At 22.6% G+C, this 19,124-nt stretch overlaps 2 protein-coding genes across 6 annotated transcripts in view; one reads left to right on the forward strand and one right to left on the reverse strand.

Moving 5' to 3' along the window:
- Positions 1-15,637, forward strand: part of LOC122501390 (KAT8 regulatory NSL complex subunit 1) — a 27,207-nt gene extending 11,570 nt beyond the window's left edge. For all 5 annotated transcript variants that reach the window (XM_043610841.1, XM_043610822.1, XM_043610831.1 and 2 more), the window contains 9 exons: positions 3,171-3,700; positions 6,691-6,885; positions 7,601-7,832; positions 8,123-8,230; positions 10,668-10,743; positions 10,888-11,047; positions 11,547-11,788; positions 12,100-12,234; positions 13,998-15,637. In XM_043610841.1, coding sequence (XP_043466776.1) covers positions 3,171-3,700; positions 6,691-6,885; positions 7,601-7,832; positions 8,123-8,230; positions 10,668-10,743; positions 10,888-11,047; positions 11,547-11,788; positions 12,100-12,234; positions 13,998-14,147 — 1,828 coding nt within the window. In that variant the 3' untranslated portion in view covers positions 14,148-15,637. The remainder of the gene's footprint in view (positions 1-3,170; positions 3,701-6,690; positions 6,886-7,600; positions 7,833-8,122; positions 8,231-10,667; positions 10,744-10,887; positions 11,048-11,546; positions 11,789-12,099; positions 12,235-13,997) is intronic.
- Positions 15,629-18,651, reverse strand: LOC122501431 (DNA polymerase delta subunit 2). The gene is made up of 6 exons (XM_043610883.1): positions 18,329-18,651; positions 17,946-18,244; positions 17,347-17,554; positions 16,939-17,173; positions 16,514-16,806; positions 15,629-16,103 (listed from the first exon to the last, which is right to left on the reverse strand). The coding sequence occupies exons 1-6, from the start codon at positions 18,528-18,530 to the stop codon at positions 15,985-15,987; spliced, it is 1,356 nt and encodes a 451-aa protein (XP_043466818.1). The 5' UTR covers positions 18,531-18,651; the 3' UTR covers positions 15,629-15,984.
- Positions 18,652-19,124: the final 473 nt, after the last annotated feature.

Here is a 19,124-nt window from a genome sequence, read left to right on the forward strand (position 1 = left end):
TATGATAGCAATAGTATAATAATAGATTTAATAATAGTATAATACCAATCACAATATAATAATAATTATAACACTAATAATAATACAATAATAGTTATAATAAACAATAAATAATAATAATAAATAGTGACAATAATAGAAATAAATAATAAAATTAATAATAATAAAAATAATACAATTCTTCTTAATTTTAAATTAATTTCAATTTTTTAGTTTAATTTTAATTTTTTAATTGAATTTAATTAGTTTTTGTTTTTATTTTTCATTTGTAATTTTTCCAAAATAAAGTTTTTAAATATAAAAATAATAAATTTTGTACGCTAAGTAATTATCAATTCTCATGACATTGATTTCCTCAGAGTTATCAAAATATAAAACGAGAATTTCTTCGCATAGATGACGAATACTTTTTTTGAACAATTATTTCATTTCGTGTATTTAAAGAAAAATGTTCTTTATTTACTTTTTTTGTTTATTACATAAAATTTACATTTTTTTCTATTTATATTTTGTTGTGAATGTAATTATTTTTTTCATGATAATAATATAGAAATTTTTCTATAATTTCTTATACATATATAAATTATATATATGAGAGTGTTTTGTTTTATTATTTTTAATAGAAATTTTTGATCATTTTTTTCCCCAAAACTATATAAAGAATCAATTTTATCAACTTTATTATATTATCAATGTTTACTTTAGATTGAGCAACTGACAAAAAAAAAAAAAGAACTAGGTGGTTTTTGTGTAATTTGAAATGAGATAGTATCGAATCAAAATATATTTTTGTTTGATTTTCTTTTTCTTTAAAATAAAAATAATAGTTTTATTGTATTTATTTTTACTTTTTTCTTAGTTATTTATTACGTAACTAATTATTATTAGTTAATAATAATAATAATTATTATTATTTTATTAATAATAAATTAATTAATAATAAATAGTATTTTAAAAACTATGAAGAATTTTATTTTATTTTTGGAAAAAGATTTGTTTATTATTCCTTTTTTTGTATAGATTGGGAAAAAAGTATATGCAAGCAAAGAATGATAAAATAAACGTTCTATTTACGCGTGGATATTATTAAACAAAAATACATTTGTTTATAAAAAAATATGTAGAAACGTGAAAGGTTAAATTATTATTTGTTCTTATTTTTTTACTTTATTTTTTATTTTATTATTATTGTTATTACTGTTATTATTGTTATTATTATTATTATTATCACCTATTTTTATTTACTTGAAAATTATTATTTACTCCTTAACATGAAAATGGAGTAAAAAGAAATTTGGTCCATTAACCGCGATTATTCGACAAGAAAGAATAACAATAGGAAATTATCTTTATTAAGAGAATTTAACAAAAGTATTGAGAGATTTTAAAAAAGTACCGTAAACCGGATCTACTGTGGTGCAAAAAATCATATTTTTCTCATATCTGTTTAACGTTTTCTTTAAAAATAAGAAAAATAATTTGAAAATTGTTAATATTATAAAAAATAATAGAAATAAATGAAGTAAATTAATTAATCAATTAATAAAATAAAATTAATAATAAGAATAAAATCGAATAAATTAAATTAAATTGAAAGAAAATATTAATTTAATAATTAAAATTTTTGTTTATTTTTGGAAAAATTACTTATTCAAATTATTTGATTTTTGTGGAAAATTATTATAATTGTCTAATGAAAAAATTGAATTGAAATGAAGAATTATTAAAATTAAATTGAAAGAAAATATTATTTGGAAAATTGAAATTTTTGTATATTTTTCGGAAAATTATTTTAATTAGAAAATTTTAATAAATTGAATTAACTTGAAAAATTAAAATTAGATTGAAAGTAAATATTAACTTAAAAATAAAAATTTTTGACTATTTTTGTAATAAAATTGAATAAATTAAACAAAATTGAAGAATTAAAATTCAAATTGAAAGAAAATATAAATTAAATTAAATTGAAGAATTAAAATTCAAATTAAAAGAAAATATTAATTTAAAAATAATGTTTTTTTAATTTTTGGGAGAAACTTGTTTAAATTAATGAAAAAATTCAAATAAAATTTATGTTTCTAAAGTTTTGAACGTTTAAATGAATAATGACAATTTTTTGCTTCTTTGAAATTGTACTTTTTAAAGAAAATATTATTTTGTATATTCAGAAAATTAATTCTTAACCTATATAAATGTCTAATTATAATCATTTTTTATTCTTGAATGGTAATTTTTAAAAATACTTGAGCAGAAAAAATTTCATTCATTTGAACGTTCAAAACTTGAGGAAAATATAAAATTGAATAAATTGAAATTAAATTGAATAAATATGATTCTTTGAATGTTCAAATGAAAGAAATATTTTTTTATCAAAAACATTTTCATAAATTACTGATTGCAATGAAAATTAAAAACATAAACTTTACTTTTAGAAACTTTACAATCAAATTTTTTTTTGATAAACAAATTAAATTATTATTTATTATATAAAAAATGATTGCAATAAAAATTTAATTTGAAGAAGAAGTAAATAAATTTCGTTCATTTGAACGTTCAGAACTTTAGGAACATGAATAAATTGAATTAAATTAAAATTATTCAAATTCAAATTGAAAGAAAATATTAATTTCAAAATAAAATTTTTTGTCTATTTTTGTAGAAAATTATTATAAATAACTTTATTTCTGGGGAAAATTATTCCAATTAATGTAAAAATTTGAATAAAATTGAATAAATTAAACTAAATTCAAGAATAAAATTCAAATTGAAAGAAAATATTAATTTAAAAATTGAAATTTTTGTTTATTTTTAGAGAAAATTATTTAAATTAATGAAAAAATTTAAATTTAAATTGAAAGAAAATATTAATTTCAAAATAAAAATTTTTATTTATTTTTGGTGAAAATTATTATTTAAATTAATGAAAAAATTCAAATAAAATTGAATAAATTGAATAGATTGAATGAAATTGAATTACATTGAAATTAAATTGAATAATTTGAATTAAATTGAAAAATTGAAATTGAATTGAATGAAAAGAAAAATTTTTGACCACAATAATTTCTGGTTTGCGGTAAATAAAAATAGTCCCTAACTTTAAGTCCAGTTGCTCTAAGAAAAATGAAAAAAAAAAAGAATTTGGAATGGATCGAGAGTTTTGTTGCTTGCAGATCGAAACGTGCAGCATGGCGTTTTGCTCAAGATCGTGCAAGTATTGCATCACGATGGACCTGGTTACAAGCGCAAATATCGGATTTGGAATATAGAATTCGTCAGCACAATGATCTGCAACGTCATATTAGAGCGACAAAGGGCTTGGTGATACTTGACAATGCCGAAACTGTTAATGGTTACAGTGGTGTATTACCAGGATCCACAGGCCGATACAATAATAATCCTGCGGATGGTGGTAATAATGGTACTGGTGGTGAATCATCAGCAAGTCGTACCAGGCCGTTTGTTTGGACAATTTACAAAAAACGAAAATTACTTCAAGTCGACAGGCTACATGAAGTCTCAAAGCGTGCAGCTAAGGCATCGACAATACGTTGTGGTTGTGATCATGTATTGCCATCGTGTGCACTTTGTACCGGGAGACTTGATCCAACACAACCCCAAGAGCCACTTGAACAACTTTCTGTCCAAGAGCGAGTGGCCCTCGTCGATCCTGGTTTCCATCCGGTCCTATCCTTCCCGGATGGTAAATATCTCTTCTCTTTTTTCTCACGTGAAACATGAATTTTGTGCATTGGGATCGTGGAAAAAAACTTTATTTTAAATCTACAGGGATCACAGTTTGTCCCCTTTTTTTATCTAATCCCATTTTTTTCCTTTTTTATCTGTAATCTGTTCCTAAAGTTCTAAATGTTCAAATGAACGAAATTTATTTATTTTTTCTTCAAATTTAAATTTTTCAACAATATTTTTACAATTTTTTGTCATAAAAAAACAAAAATTATTAAATCCCTAAATGTTCAATTTAAGTTTTTAATTTTTTATTACAATCAGCAATTTATAAAAATATTTTTAATGGGAAATATTTCTTTCATTTCAATATTAACACGATTTTGCCACAGATCAGGGAATTTTATCAAAAGTATTGGAAAAATATTCAATTTTCAATATTCTGAATTCTGAACTTTACTGAATTAAAATTTTAAAAAATTCAACTTTAATAAAAATACTTTCAATTTTAAAATTAAAATAGGTATTGAAAATCATTGAATTCTTGCAAAGAATTTTATGAAAAAAAATTCAGAATAATTGAATTTTTACGAAGAATTTTATTATTTATGAAAATAATTGATTTCTTGCAAAGAATTTTATCAAAAAAATTATTTGAGTGTAATTGAATTTCTCCGAAGAATTTTATTATTTATGAAAATAATTGAATTCTTGAAAAGAATTTTATCAAAAAAATTATTTGAAAATAATTCAATTTCTCCGAAGAATTATATTATTTATGAAAATAATTGAATTCTTGAAAAGAATTTTATTTAAATTTTTGAAAATCCAAATTAAATTCGAGTTCTTAAATTCACTTAAAGAATTTTTTCAATTTTTTTTTAATTAAAGGAGTTTTTTTTTAATAATTTTAATTAAAAATTTTGAGAGTAATTGAATTTTATGAAAAATTTCTTTCAAATTTTTAAAATAATCGTGTTTCTTACTAATTGAAATTAAAGAATTAATTTATTGAATTTTATTACAATTTTTAGAAGATTATTAAATTCTTCTCAGAATTTTATTAAAATTTCCTAAAATAATTTAATTAATTTAAGGAATTTTGTTAAAATATAGAAAATAATTGAATTCTTTCTTTATTAAAAATTTAAAAAAAGTGAATTGTTTTGAAGGATTTTTTATAATTTTAGAAAATAATTGAATTCTTTTGAAAAATTTTATAACAAATTAAGAAAAAAATTGAATTCTTTCGTGAAATTTTATTGAAAATTATTGAATTTTTGCAAAGATTTTACTATTTAAAAAAGTAATTGAATTGTGAAAGATTTCTTGAAAATTTTTAAAATAATTGAATTATTTCGTGAAATTTTATTAAAAAGTTAAAAAAAATTAATTCTTTCATTAAATATTTTTGAAATTGTATTAAAAGTAATTGAATTTTTGCAAAGAATTTTACTATTTATAATAATAATTGAATTGTTTCGAAGGATTTTAAAAAATTTTGAAAAGTAATTGAATTCTTTTGTGAAATTTTGTCAAAAGTTTTAAAAAAATTGAATTTTGTAAAAAAATTTACTATTTATAAAAATAATTGAATTGTTTATTTTTAATAAACTTCAGTAAAATTCTATGCAAAAATTAAATTATTTCAGATTTAAAATTGTAAAAAGTTACAAAAATTACAAGTAATATAAAAATTAATTCAAAAAAACATATAAAAAATGTTATATTTTAAAATAGAAAAAATTTCATAAAATGAACGCAAAATCTTTGAAATACAAATTTTCAGAATATTAATTCATGTCAAAATTCTAATTTTTATTGAAATTTACTTCGAACATAGTAAAATTCATAAAATTTGAAAATTTTTTAAATACAAATAAATCATTACAATAACTTATACTAAATTTGAAAAATTCCCTTTTCTTTAATCTGAATCCATTTTAAAAATAATAAAATCCCCTTTTCTACCTTATATTACAAAATCACTGTGATTCCTGAAATTAGAAAGTTTTATCGTTTTTAAAAAAAGCAGTACAAAATTTAGTTTCATATTTTATTCATATTGCTCGTTGCCCTTTTATTAAAGTTCCGTTTTCATCCCTTAAATAGAAGTTTTTATTCTTCAGATCGACTTATTTGTCATTTGCAAATAGTTTCTGTCAAAATTTATGATTTTTTAATACCGATAAAATTTATTTACAAAAAAAACTGGTTTTAATCATAAAATTTTTTCGAAAATCAAATATTAAATCGTGACAAGTAAATAAAAATTGAGGATGCAGATCAGTTTGAGAAACGCTTTTCTTTTTTGCTATAAACGACAGATTTATTGGTTTTTAAAAACGGATGAATTAATAAACAAAAATTACTGCTTGATTAAAAGAAAATAGGTACTTTATACGAATAATGCACTTTCATAAAAGGTCATATAGAATTCTCTTTCTTTTTATGTAAACAAACAATAGGAAATTTTTTTTGTATTCAAAAATTAAGACAAAAAAAATCAATATCGACATGTTTCTAAAGTTTTAAAGGTTCAAATGAACGACGATATTTTTGTTACTTTTTTAATTTGTATTTTTTTTTATAAAAATGATATATTTTGTATATATTAAAAAATTAATTTGTCTATTATAAGAATTAATTCTTAACTAATTACATGTTTTTTAAAATTACTTTTCATTTTAGAAAAGTAACTTTCAAAAAATATTTCGTTCATTTTAACGTTGAAAATTTTAGGAAAAGTCGAAAATTTATAGATTAGTAATTTCTGTAATTATGTTCTTGTTTGTTTTTGAAATTTTAACTTTTAATTACAAAAAGTACGTAGTAGAAAATAATACGTAATAGATAATAATTAATTAAATAGTTAACTATTAATTTGTTATTAATTATTAATTTACTATTGATTAATAATTAATTAATTAATTATTAGTTAATAAATTATTATTAATGTTTTAAAGAATTGACTGAGGAAACTAATTGAATTTTTATTTTCAATAGATACCCTGCAAGGCACACACTTGGAGGCCATTATGAAGTCGGTAGATTGGCAGCAGAAAATGTTACGGGGTAATGTTCGAATGTCGAAAATCAAGGATAAGGACGCGAGCGAGAAGAGAAGTAAAAAAATTGCCGAGCACAGAACAAAATACACATCACGATTGAAGAAATCTACTTCTAGTATTGTCACATCAAGTGTGTATTTAATTGCGCTATTTTCTTTTTCTATAAATATAATTTTAGTTCCCTTCAATTATTTTCAATCGAATGGAAAAATTATGAGATAAATTGCTGATAATCTTAACGTTCAAGTTTTATTTTGTTCGATTTATTTCTATTTTTAATTTTATTTGTGAATTTATTTTTAAATCGTTAGAAATCTATTTCTACATTGTTACATTTATTTCTAAATTATTAAAATTATTTCCAAATTGTTAAATTCATTTTTAAATTGTTAAATTTATTTATAAATTGTTCGAAATTTATTTCTAAACTGTTAATCATTTATTTCTACATTGTACAAAATTTATTGTTTAATTATTAGCAATTTATTCTAAGTTAATTGTACCTAATATAAATTTTAAACTATTAGTAATTTATTGTAAAATTGTGAGAAATTTATTTTAACATTGTTTATTTAGATTTTGATATTAATTATTTGGAATTTTATTAGTAAAATTATTTATTTAGAAATTTATTTACTTATTATTTATTTATTTTATTTATATATAGAAAATTTTTGAAATTTATTTAGAATTTTTTTTTAAATTATTTATTTATTTCTATTATCAGTGTTTGATGAATGGAATTAAAAGTAATTATTTATTTTCGATTTAAAGAATTTATTTATTTTTTTACGTTCAATGTTTGACGAAGGGAAATAAAAAACTTTTTTTACTTTCAATTTTAGGAATTAAGAGAAAAGTATTGAAAGGAAAGAGAAGTAGACTTAATCGTGAAAGAAATGTTCATGGTCTTAAAAAGCGAGTTCCGAAGTTGTCGCATGTGGAAGATGACGAGGAAATGAGCGCACTATCGAGCTCAAGTAAACATTCATCGCCAGTGCCTTCTCCATTGCAACACACTGCAGCATCCTCGGAGAAAAATTCTGCAATTAAAGAGAAAACATCCACCTCGCATGGGTAAATTCTTTTTATCCTTTTTTTTTTTTGTAAATTAAATTATTCTTTCATTCGGGATAATGACCGAGAATCAAAATTAAATTTGAATCGAAAATTATAATTTTATTAAAAACTATTTTCTATTGAAAATTATTTTTTATTATCATTTTATTTGAATTGTAAATTGAAATATTATAATTATTAAGTTCTCGAAATACTGAAATATTTAAAATACTGATTTATAATTTTGTAATTAGAAGAATTTGAGATTGAAATATTGTTGTAACTAAAAGATTTTTAAAATATTTCAGACGGTTGAGACAAAATTCCTACGACATCGACAATATTGTCATACCGTACAGTGTCGCCGCCTCGACAAGACTGGAAAAATTACAGTACAAGGAAATTTTAACACCAAAGTAAGTTCTATAATTAATTAAAAACCAAAATCTATATTTACATCAAGAGAGTAATAAAAATACCAAATTACTTAACATCTGAAATTTTAAGTAGACAAATTGAATCAATTATTTTAATTAAACTATTAAAATCGATTAGAATTAAAATTTATAAATTTTGTTACAGAGTAAAATATTTTGTTGTAATAATTTTAACCATTGAACAAAATATTTAATTTATCATTCAATTTTTTCTCTCTTTATTTTTACTTTTTCACTTTCTTTTTATTTTAATTTTTAATTCATAAATCTTTTAATTATAATTAAATTTCTAAAAAGTATAAATAAAAATGATCAAATTTTTGAAGAATTATAATTATAAACAGGACCATGATTTGTCAAAAATTTTCTTAAAAGAATTTTTGTATAATTTAAAAAAACTAATGACTTTTGATTAATTTTAATTAAAAATTTTGAACATTATTGTTTTCTCCAAAATATTAAAAATAATTCTAAAATGTTATTATTTTTAAAAATATGTAATTGAAAATATTAAAAATATTGAATTTTAAAAAATTAGAAGAATTCAATTATATTCAAAAATTAAAAAAAATTCTGTTCATTTCAATTATGTCTTTAAAAATAATAAAATTCTTCTCCAAAATTCAATTATGTTCAAAAATTTTTTTTAAATTCTCGTCAAAATTTCAATTATTTTTATAAATAATACAATTCTTCTTCGAAATTCAATTATTTTCAAAAACTTTAATAAAATTCTTGGCAAAATTTCACAGGAATTTAATAATTTACAAGATTTTTAATAAATTTCTTCGAAATAAATCAATTATTTTCATAAATAATAAAATTTTCACAGGAATTCAATTATTTAATATAAAAAATTTCAAAAAATTTTTCGAAAAATATCAATTAATTAAAAAGAATTTTATAAAATTCGTCACAGGAATTCAATTATTTAAAAAAAATTTAACAAAGTTCTTTTCAAGAATTCAATTATTTTTAGAAATAGTAAAATTCTTTACCGAAATTCAATTATTTTAGAAAAATTTTAATAACATTTTTGGACAATTTTTTAATTATTTTCATAAATAATAAAACTCATCGCAGGATTTATTTTTTAATTTAAATAATTGAATTCTTCTAGAATTTTCTAATAAAAATTCATTAAAAAATGAATTACCGAATAATCGATTAATTATTTATGAAAATAATTAAATTATTGCAACGAATTTTATTACAATTTTTTCAAATAATTGAATTTTTTCAGAAAATTTACTACTTTTTAAAAATAATTGAATTCTTGCGAAGGATTTATTTAGGATTTTTGTAAATAATAAAATTTTTTTGAAAAATTTCATTGTAATAATATTCTTTTAAATTGTTGAATTTCAAAAAGTTTTGAATTTGAATGTCTTTAAGAATTTTAATTCCTACAGAAAAATAATAATGATTAAATATTTACTTAAAAAAGAAATTATTGATGTTTGTGAATAATTTTACAATTAATGAAATTTGTTAATAAACACTGTAAAAAAATCTTGTGTCAATTTACAATGTCCGACGCTGGAAAGTTTGGCCACTAGTCCGACGTTGTATTTTTACACGCCGACTGTAATCTACATAAACTGCAAATATTTTTGAAATAATATTTTCTATCGTAATTTTTTGTATTGATGAAATATAGCCCAAAACTTTTTGTAATATTATTATTTACTTATAAATTAGCATATACTTTCTGTAAATGTACATTATATACACTTTTTTAGAGTTATTTATAAAAACTTAAAAAATTTTTGAAAATTTTGAAGGAATAAGAAAATTGAGAAAATTACATTCGCTATGTAATTGTACAGTTCGTGCGACGTAATATGACGTAAAAATGTAAAAATACACGCAATGTAAAAATACATGTTGGACGTGTGGCCATACTTTCCAGCGTTGGACAACGTAAATTTACACAAACTTGTTAAATTACATAGTCACATTATGTAAAAATACTGTGAATAGTAAAACTACATTTTGGAACGAAATAAATTTACTACGTACAACCTATAATTTTGATGTGTGAAATTACAAGCCTCGTGTTATTCTATACCAACTTTTTTTACAGTGAATGTAATAGAACATTTTTTTGAAAGTCTTTTTTTATTTTTAGAGTAAATCAAAATATTTTTTAAGGTCAGGGAAAAAGTGAGAATTTTGTCTGGAAATCAGGCAAAAGTCAGGGAAAAATGAAATTAAATATTTGTGGCAACCCTGATTATAGTTATTTTTTGCATTATAAAAATCAAAATAAGTTGCACCTTTTTACAAAAAATTTACTAAAAATTGTGTTATGTATTTTGTTTCAATGTTTGGAAGAAAAATCGAATAATAAAAATAAATAATTCATTTGGAATTTCCATGTAATTGAGGTTAATTTATGTTTTTTAACTTTCAGATGGAGGCTGTGCGACGAACCTGTAAAAATCGATGTCAAAAATGGTGTCATGCATAGGCCTAGTCAAGATAGCGATGTAAGTATTCTAATTGAATTTAATTTATGATGACTCACTTGTACAATAAAACGTCATCGATTGAAACGTAATGTTTACTTCATTTTATTGTTTGCGGTTTCATTTTTGTTGTTGTTATTTTAATCTTCATCTTTTGTTGTTTAGTGTGAAGATGTGTCGGATGAAGCGGTTGTATTGAGGCACGGGCGAAGCGAAAAGGAAGAATACAAACGATTTATGACATTTGCAAATCCCCCCTATCAGTCGAGAATTCGACATAATCGACGGACAGATAGTAGAGCGGACAGTGGCGCAAATACACCAGGTATATTATTATTTTATTGCACAAATAAAGAACATGGAAAATTTTTTCTCTTGAAAATTATGTCATTTATTTCTATCATTTTATTTATTAATTTAATTCATTTACTACATTATCAGATAATTATACTTTTACTATAATATTTTTATTTACTAATTTAATCAGGGTTGTCACAGGTCTGGGAATTCAGGGAAAAACAAAGTTAAATTTTTGTGGCAACCCTGTTAATTGATTTTATTATTTATTTTCTATTTTATTTATTAATTTTAGTTTCATTTATTTACTATTTTACTTATTATATTTATTCTGTTTTTTACTATTATATTTTTATTTACTCATTGTATTTATTTTTTATTTATTACTTCTTTCGTTCTTATAAATTCTCTAATCTGTGGTAAATAAATAATTTATTTTGTTTATTAATTTAATTAATTATTTTAATTGAATTTAGTTCTATTTATTTCTTTTTTATTATTTTATTATTAATCATTTGAATTTTCAGATCCAATGTCACCGCACGCGAGTGACTTTGGTGGCGATACCACGTCGCCAATTACGTCTCCACCCGCGACACCGTCGAATAGTCACGACGCTGAACATGTGGACGCAAATCGTCCTCCTCCTTTGCAGCATGTTCTCCGACGTCGAACACTTTCGTCCCTGAGATTTACAAGAGAAGACCGAGAAAAGGACAAAGAAAAAGAAACCATAACGTCTATTGTTGACGAAGAAAGAGAAAAAGAGGTATTTCTTTTTATTTTAATAAGTAAACTCAATTTTTTCTCATGGGAAAAGAAATTTTTAAGAAATTTAAAATTGTTTATTCGTGAAATTGAAACATTTTTATTTTTTTTATAATTTAAAATAAGTATTTCTTGATTTAAAGAATACTTTTTTAACGATTAAAAAATTAAATACTTTTTAATTTCACTAATTAGAAATAGGAAACTTTTAAATTTCAATAATTGGAACTAAATACATTTTAATTCTAATGATAAAAAATAATTATTTTCGTTTAATTTTTCTTCTAATGTGAAATTTGACTTTCGATTTAGGTTCCACCGTATGAACCGAGAATGTTTCCATTACCCGAAGATGTGTATGATAAAATGTTGGAAGTGATGCCGGAAGGACACTGGCAGGCTTCCTCGGCGTCTGTATGCTCCCGAGAGGAAGATAAAATCGATAACGTAAGTTTAATCGATTCAATTTAAATTAATTTAAAAAAATAGAAACAAAAAAATATTGAAAATAAAATAATTAAATTTTATTAACAAAATTATTCAAATTTAGCCGAATTCTGAAGAATTTTAATCACAAATTTAAAAAAAATTGTAATTGAATTTTCAAAAGTAATAATGAAAAATCTGTAAATTAAAATATGAAAATCAAAGTTACTGAGATATTAGCTTCAAAAATATTATATTAAAAAAATATCGTTAGTAATTTTAACAACTTATTCGTTATAGAATATTTTTAAATTTAATTATTTTCAGTATTTTTAATTAATTTCTGAAAATTCAAATATTTAGAAAGAATAATATTACATTAAAGTTTAAAAAGCATTCTACTTTTATACAGTTATTAAAATGTCACAAAAAAAAATATTTTCTAAATTTATAATTAAAATTCTTTAAACAATTGAATTTGTTTTTTAAATTGTACTTTATTTTTTTTAAGAAATTCAATTATTTTTGAAAAAAAAATTACAATATTTTTAAAACCCTAATTTTTAGAATATTTTTTAATTATAATTTTTTATATTTTAAAAATCAGTTTTTAAAATATAAAAATCAGTTTAAAAATTTTAAAAATCAGTTATTTTTAATAATTCAGCTTAATAACTTTTTTTAAAACTATGAAGAGATACTGTTATTATTATTATTATTGAAAAAAATTGAAATTTTGTACTGGAATAATTGTATTCTTAAAGAACTTGTGAAAATTATTATTAAAATAATTGAATTCTCAAAGAACTTGCGAAAATTATTATTAAAATAATTGAATTCTCAAAGAACTTTCGAAAATTATTGTAAATAATAATTGGATTTTTGTATTTAAATAATTAAATTGTCGAAAAATTTTCGAAAATTCTTATAAAAGATTGAATTTTTGTATTTAAATAATTGAATTCTTAGAAAACTTTCGAAAATTCTTATAAAATAATTGAATTCTCAAGGAATTTTCGAAAATTATTGTAAATAATAATTGAATCTTTGTATTTAAATAATTCTATTGTGTTCAAAAATTTTTTTAAATTCTCATCAAAATTTCAATTATCTTTAGAAATAATTAAATTCTTCTCCGAAATTGAATTATTTTCAAAACTTTTCCTCAATTCAACGATTTTCAATATCTATTATTTTCATAAAATTTTCCAAAAGAATTCAATTATTTAAAAAAAATTTAATAAAATTCTACACTAACTTTTAATTATTTTTAAAAAATAATAAAAATTTCACTGAAATTTCATTATTTACACATTTTTTTTATAAATTTTTTCGCAATCGTTGAATTATTTTTATAAATAATAAAATTCTTACGGGGATATTATTTTCGTAAATAATGAAATTCTTTTTAGGAATTCAATTATTTTCATAAATAATATAAAACTCATTGCAGAATTTCAATTATTTTTAATACAATTTTAATCGAATTTATCGAAAAAATTCTTAAAAATTTGATTAAAATTCGTCCAAAGAATTCTGTTATTTAAAAATTTATGGATAGAATTCTTTATGATAATTTTGTTCTCTTATTTTTCATTTTTGGTCCGTAAAGACCGTATTTTTAAATACTTCCACTGGTTCGAACCCTTCAATATTGAGTTAAATTAAAAATATTATTAAATTAAATTAAGAATAATATTAAATTAAATAGAAAAATTTTGATTAACTTAATTTCCATTTTCTTTCCTTCTCTCTCTCTCTCTTTCTCTCTCTCTCTCATTCAGGAGGAAATGGATTTAGATTCTCCCGAATCGGATTCAACAGAATCGGCATATTGCGAGGTGGAGGGCGAAGATCCAAACGATCCGGAATGGACGGTCGCTGACGATCGTAATACTGAAAAGGAAAGAATACGTCCGACTGCTAAAAGATAGGAAAAAATCATTATCAATTGCAGATTATTCGTCATTAATAAAAATGCGAATGTCACCTGTCAATTGTTGATTATTACATGGTTAAATGACATGCATCTATTTGTCAAAATGGTTGCGAATCTGTAAAGTGTATTATATTATATATTATAAATTTTATATCTTCATTCTGCTTCTTATATTAATGGGAAACCTCGTTTGCGTGTGTGACTACTCTGGCCAAAGCAATTTTCAAGCTAGATTTAAAAAAAAACAAAAGCGGTACACTTTTACTTACCAATTTACAGAAAAGAAAACACTTCGCATCTCTTATTCGTTTAAAGAAAAGAGAGAGAGAGAGAAAGAAAAACAAATCAGCGCTAGAATCTCACCCACTTTTTTTCTTCTTTTTTTTTTGTACAAAATAACTTGTATTTATATTTTAGAGAAAATTCACACTACTTAAAAATAAAAGTGCCAATTAAATATTTTGTTACTTTTTTTTTTCTTTTTTTTTTTTTTTTTAAATTCGTGTATTCTTTAACTGTATATTTTGCCTTTGGCGTGGTAAGTGATTTTTCTTTTTTTTAAGAATCGAATTTCTTTTTTTAGAAAAAAAGGAATGAATTTTAGATTCTTTTCTTTTTTCTCCTGCGTTTCATTGCGCTTTCACATGTATGTACGTAAAAATAATATAAGTGTAAACCGAATGTATCATGTAATAAGTTATTCATGATCTGCAGATCCTCTTGTTTTATTCTTTTTTTTAAAAAGGTATAGATGTATAAAAAAAATTTTTATGTATTACGTAAAAAATACGTGATGACAGTTTTCAAAAAACTGTCTTCGTCAAAAAAAAGAAACTTCTCGTTAAATAATTTCTTAAAAAAAATTGTATTTTTATTAAAAAAAAAAAATTTTCCAATTGTAAAACAAAAAAAAACTCTCGACAGTATTAACAGAAAAGTGAATGAAAAAAAATGTAGTTACGAATAAATTGGAAATATTCAAGCCAAACAGAAATACAAAAGAAAAAAAAGGTGTAATTAATTTTTTCTTTTTTTTGAGAAAATGAGCGAGAAAATGAAAAAAAATATGTAAATTGCAAAATTTTTTGAACAATTTGTGCGAGTTTGTTATATATAGAGAAAGAAATGATTTTGCACCAATTAAAAATAGCTTTACGATGTTAACGTTTTGCAACACTATTTACGAACAAGAGGACGAAATTATTCAAATTAAATGTGAGAGAGTCGAGTCTAGACATTATTATCGTGCTGTTGACACGAATTAAGTTCATCGGTTTCATCAGATTACATCCAATAGTACACTGTAAGGCGAAGCACATAAATTGAGATTTTACCAAAGTTGTAAAAAGAAAAAAACAAAAAAAATCGCTTGGGTACTTCATTGTAATGTTTGAAGCATGTTACCTTCAACGTTCTGTGATACTATATTTAACAAAAAAAAGAAAAAGTCCTGAATAAAACAGAAAACGAATTCACTAAGTTTAATTTTCGTATATTTTATTATCGCGAAATTATAATTTTTGCTAAGAGAATGAAAAATTGTAAACATATTTTTTTTTTGGAGTAATTTTTGTAAAATTCGTTTTTAAAAAACTAAAAGTTATTGTTTTAATAATTATAATATTTTAGTAAATATATTTTAGTGACTATAATATTTTAGTAATTATATTTTAGTGACTATAATATTTTAGTAATTATATTTTAGTGACTATAATATTTTAGTAATTATATTTTAGTGACTATAATACAAATATGTATAAAAAAATTAAATATTTTAATTGAGGGGAAAAAATTCACCTGGTTTTAATTTTTGAGCACGAAAAAAAAAAGTTTTAACTAGTTCCAAAGGAAACAGTTCGTGTTTCTAAAGTATCGAGATCAACAAGAACAACGGTTTTTGTAGTGGAAAATTTTGGAATGCAGATCAATCTCACGACTTGTTTGTCTTCACCTGAAAACAAAAAATAAATAGTTAATCATCCGGAATTAGTAATTTTTTCCAACTGAAAAGAAATTTTTTTTATAATTATTATGATTATTTGAAACTATTTTTTTTAATTAAAATTTTTACAATTGTTTTTTAACTATGAATATTTAAAAATATTTTTTTGTAACTACGTTTAAAACTATTTTTATAAATTTTAATCATCAAGACTAAATTTTAATTAAGACGTTTTTTAAATTTTAATTATTAAGACATTTAAAACTTTAATTTTGAAGAACAATTTTTTAAAATTTAATTAATAAAAAATGTAGTTTTGTTTATTGATTGTAAAGAATATAAATAATAAATAAAGTTGAAATGTTAAAATTGTAAATTTACTTTATGGATGTAAAAAATATGGAAAAAATTAAACTCACCTTCCCATAATTTAGTTTCGAATTTATTCATATTGCCAGCGAAATAAATATTTGGACATTCCTCCATAATAAATAAATCCTTCTCATGATATGGATAACATGGCAATGTATCGGGAGCTGTTGGACAGAAATGTCGCCAATTTAATGTTCTCTCGAGCCACTCGATTGGAGATAAATAATTAGCTCCACTGACTTTAATTAAATCCTCGATTGGTTGTCCGCTCGTTCCGGAAATAAGACGATTTCCAATTTTGCCAATCCAAGGATTTGTCGCTCCACTCACCGAATTGTATCTAAACGAAACGAAAATAAATAAAAAGAAGAAAAAATAATACAAAAAGGTGAAAAAATTACCTTCCAGACCGAAGAATTACAACAAAAAAATTGCCATTATAACAAAAGGAAGAGTGGATGGAAAAAATTACCTTCGAGATTGAGGGAACATACAAGAGTGCAAAGGTTTCTGTGGCATCATAAAAGTGGCAATATCATGCTGTCCTGGCATTAAAGTAACACAACAAAATTTCGCCAATTCAGAAAGTAAATCGTCCATTTTTTTCGTGCCAATCGCAATTTCCTTGGTGACGGCTAGATCGAGAGCTTTTCCACCCTGAAGGCCTTTATTAACGTGACTGTCGGAAGTTCCTTTAATACTGTTTCCTGTAAGTATATATTTTTGTCAAGTAAAAAAGGAAGTAAAATTAAATAAATTAAATTAAAATTATAAATAATGCAGCAATTATTTATTCATTTGTTCTGAAATTAAATTGTTTTTCTCATTTGTATAGGAAATAAGGAAAGTTATTTCTTTTGGGAAATAATTTTGTAAATACCTGCAATAATAACTCGTACGACTGAAGCTCCTTCTTTTTGTGTCGATGAATCGCCTAACATTCCACACAACCATTCTACTAATAAATTTAATTCTAAATTCACTTCGGCAGTTGCTAATTCAAGACCAGAGATTAAAACTATTTTTCCCTTTGTTGGTGATGAGATTTTCTCCTGTGGTAAACAACCCGGGAAGCACCACTCTTCAACCTGAGAGGTAAGAAAAATAATTAAAATAATCTATTATTATTTAAAACGATTCAATAAGAAAAACGAAATTTGTGACAAAAAGAATGTACAAAAAGAAAACGAATTCAGATAGTAAAAATAATGCAATAACAAAAACAATTTAGTGACAAAAAGAATTGAGTAACAAAAATAATTTAGTTGTAAAAACAATTCTATAACAAAGACATTTGAAAAAAAACAATTTAGTGACAAAAACAATAATGACAGTAACAAAAAAATTCGATAATATCCATCGATGATGAATTTAAAGCATAATAAAAATAAATAAATTTAAAAGCAAATGTTAATTTGTATATAATTGAAATAGTGTGAAAAATTTGAGATTATATAGTAGAAATATAATTCAAAACACCTTAAAAGAACTGTTCTGGTCCTGTCGTCCTAGGACTGCACAAACAACTCCAGTCACGGTATCCTTAATATTAACATTTCCCACTAATTTAATACGCGATGTATCGTCCTCGAGATAAACTAGATCATCGTCCGAGCAATAATCATCTTTGACAACTGGCAATACCAATTGTTCGTCTTCACTTAATTCCTTCAATATCGATGGTTTATTCTGCTGATGTTTATAAAGTGTTCCAATTATTATACAACGTTCGTCTTCACACTCTGCCAATTCAGACAATTGCATGATTTTTGCAGTACCTGTAAAATTTTCAAATTAAAAAAGAATTTTGCAACAAAAAAAATCATTTATTTACTAACTATACAAAAAAAAGTGTTTCGTACCCCATTTTTTTCTCGCTTTCTCAGTCAACACTTTTGATAATTCTGATATTCTTGCGGTATAAATTTTAGCAAATTGTTTTGAATAATTTTCATAGTCTCCACGATATTTTGATGAAAGATCTTGATAATCGGCTGATTCTCTTTGAAATACTTCATTACACGAAACATCCGTTTCCATCGGAGTTTCCTTATTTTGAACCATTTTTTTAAACACTATCTAGGTAAACTTAAAAGTAATTTTTATATATATTTTGAAGAATAACAGAAGAGAAGACGAATGTTGTTGTTGTTAGAAAAACATAACCTTACATTTATATTCTTTCCCGCCAATCTCCCCTCCACACAAAAAAAATCATGCGTAATTACACAAACTGTGAACTAAGCCTAAAGTTTGAGGATAAAGGCGCATACACAGGACACAGCTCGGCCGCCTGCCTGCAGCTGTAGTTTGTCCAGTTTGTCAATGTAACTTGTTAAATAATAATAATATAGTAATTCAATTTAAATTGTTAGAAATAAAATAAATATTAGTTATTAAAAATCTTGGTAAAATCTTAATGAATAATTTTATTAATGAATTAGAAAGGGGTCTTCCATTAACCACGTGGCGCTTCAAAGGGTTGGGGGGACCACGTGGTCCAAGCATGCTACCTGAGAGGGGGGGGGGGTTGAAATTTCAAAAAATGGGACCACGTGGTTTATGGAAAACTCAAAAAATAAAATAATCAGCATAAATTCTTCCTTCTTTTTAATGTAAAACCGTACTATTTTATTTCATTTTGTCGAATTTTATTTT

Source organism: Leptopilina heterotoma, unplaced genomic scaffold (assembly GCF_015476425.1).
Source record: "Leptopilina heterotoma isolate Lh14 unplaced genomic scaffold, ASM1547642v1 Lhet_103, whole genome shotgun sequence".
Lineage (NCBI taxonomy): Eukaryota > Metazoa > Arthropoda > Insecta > Hymenoptera > Figitidae > Leptopilina > Leptopilina heterotoma.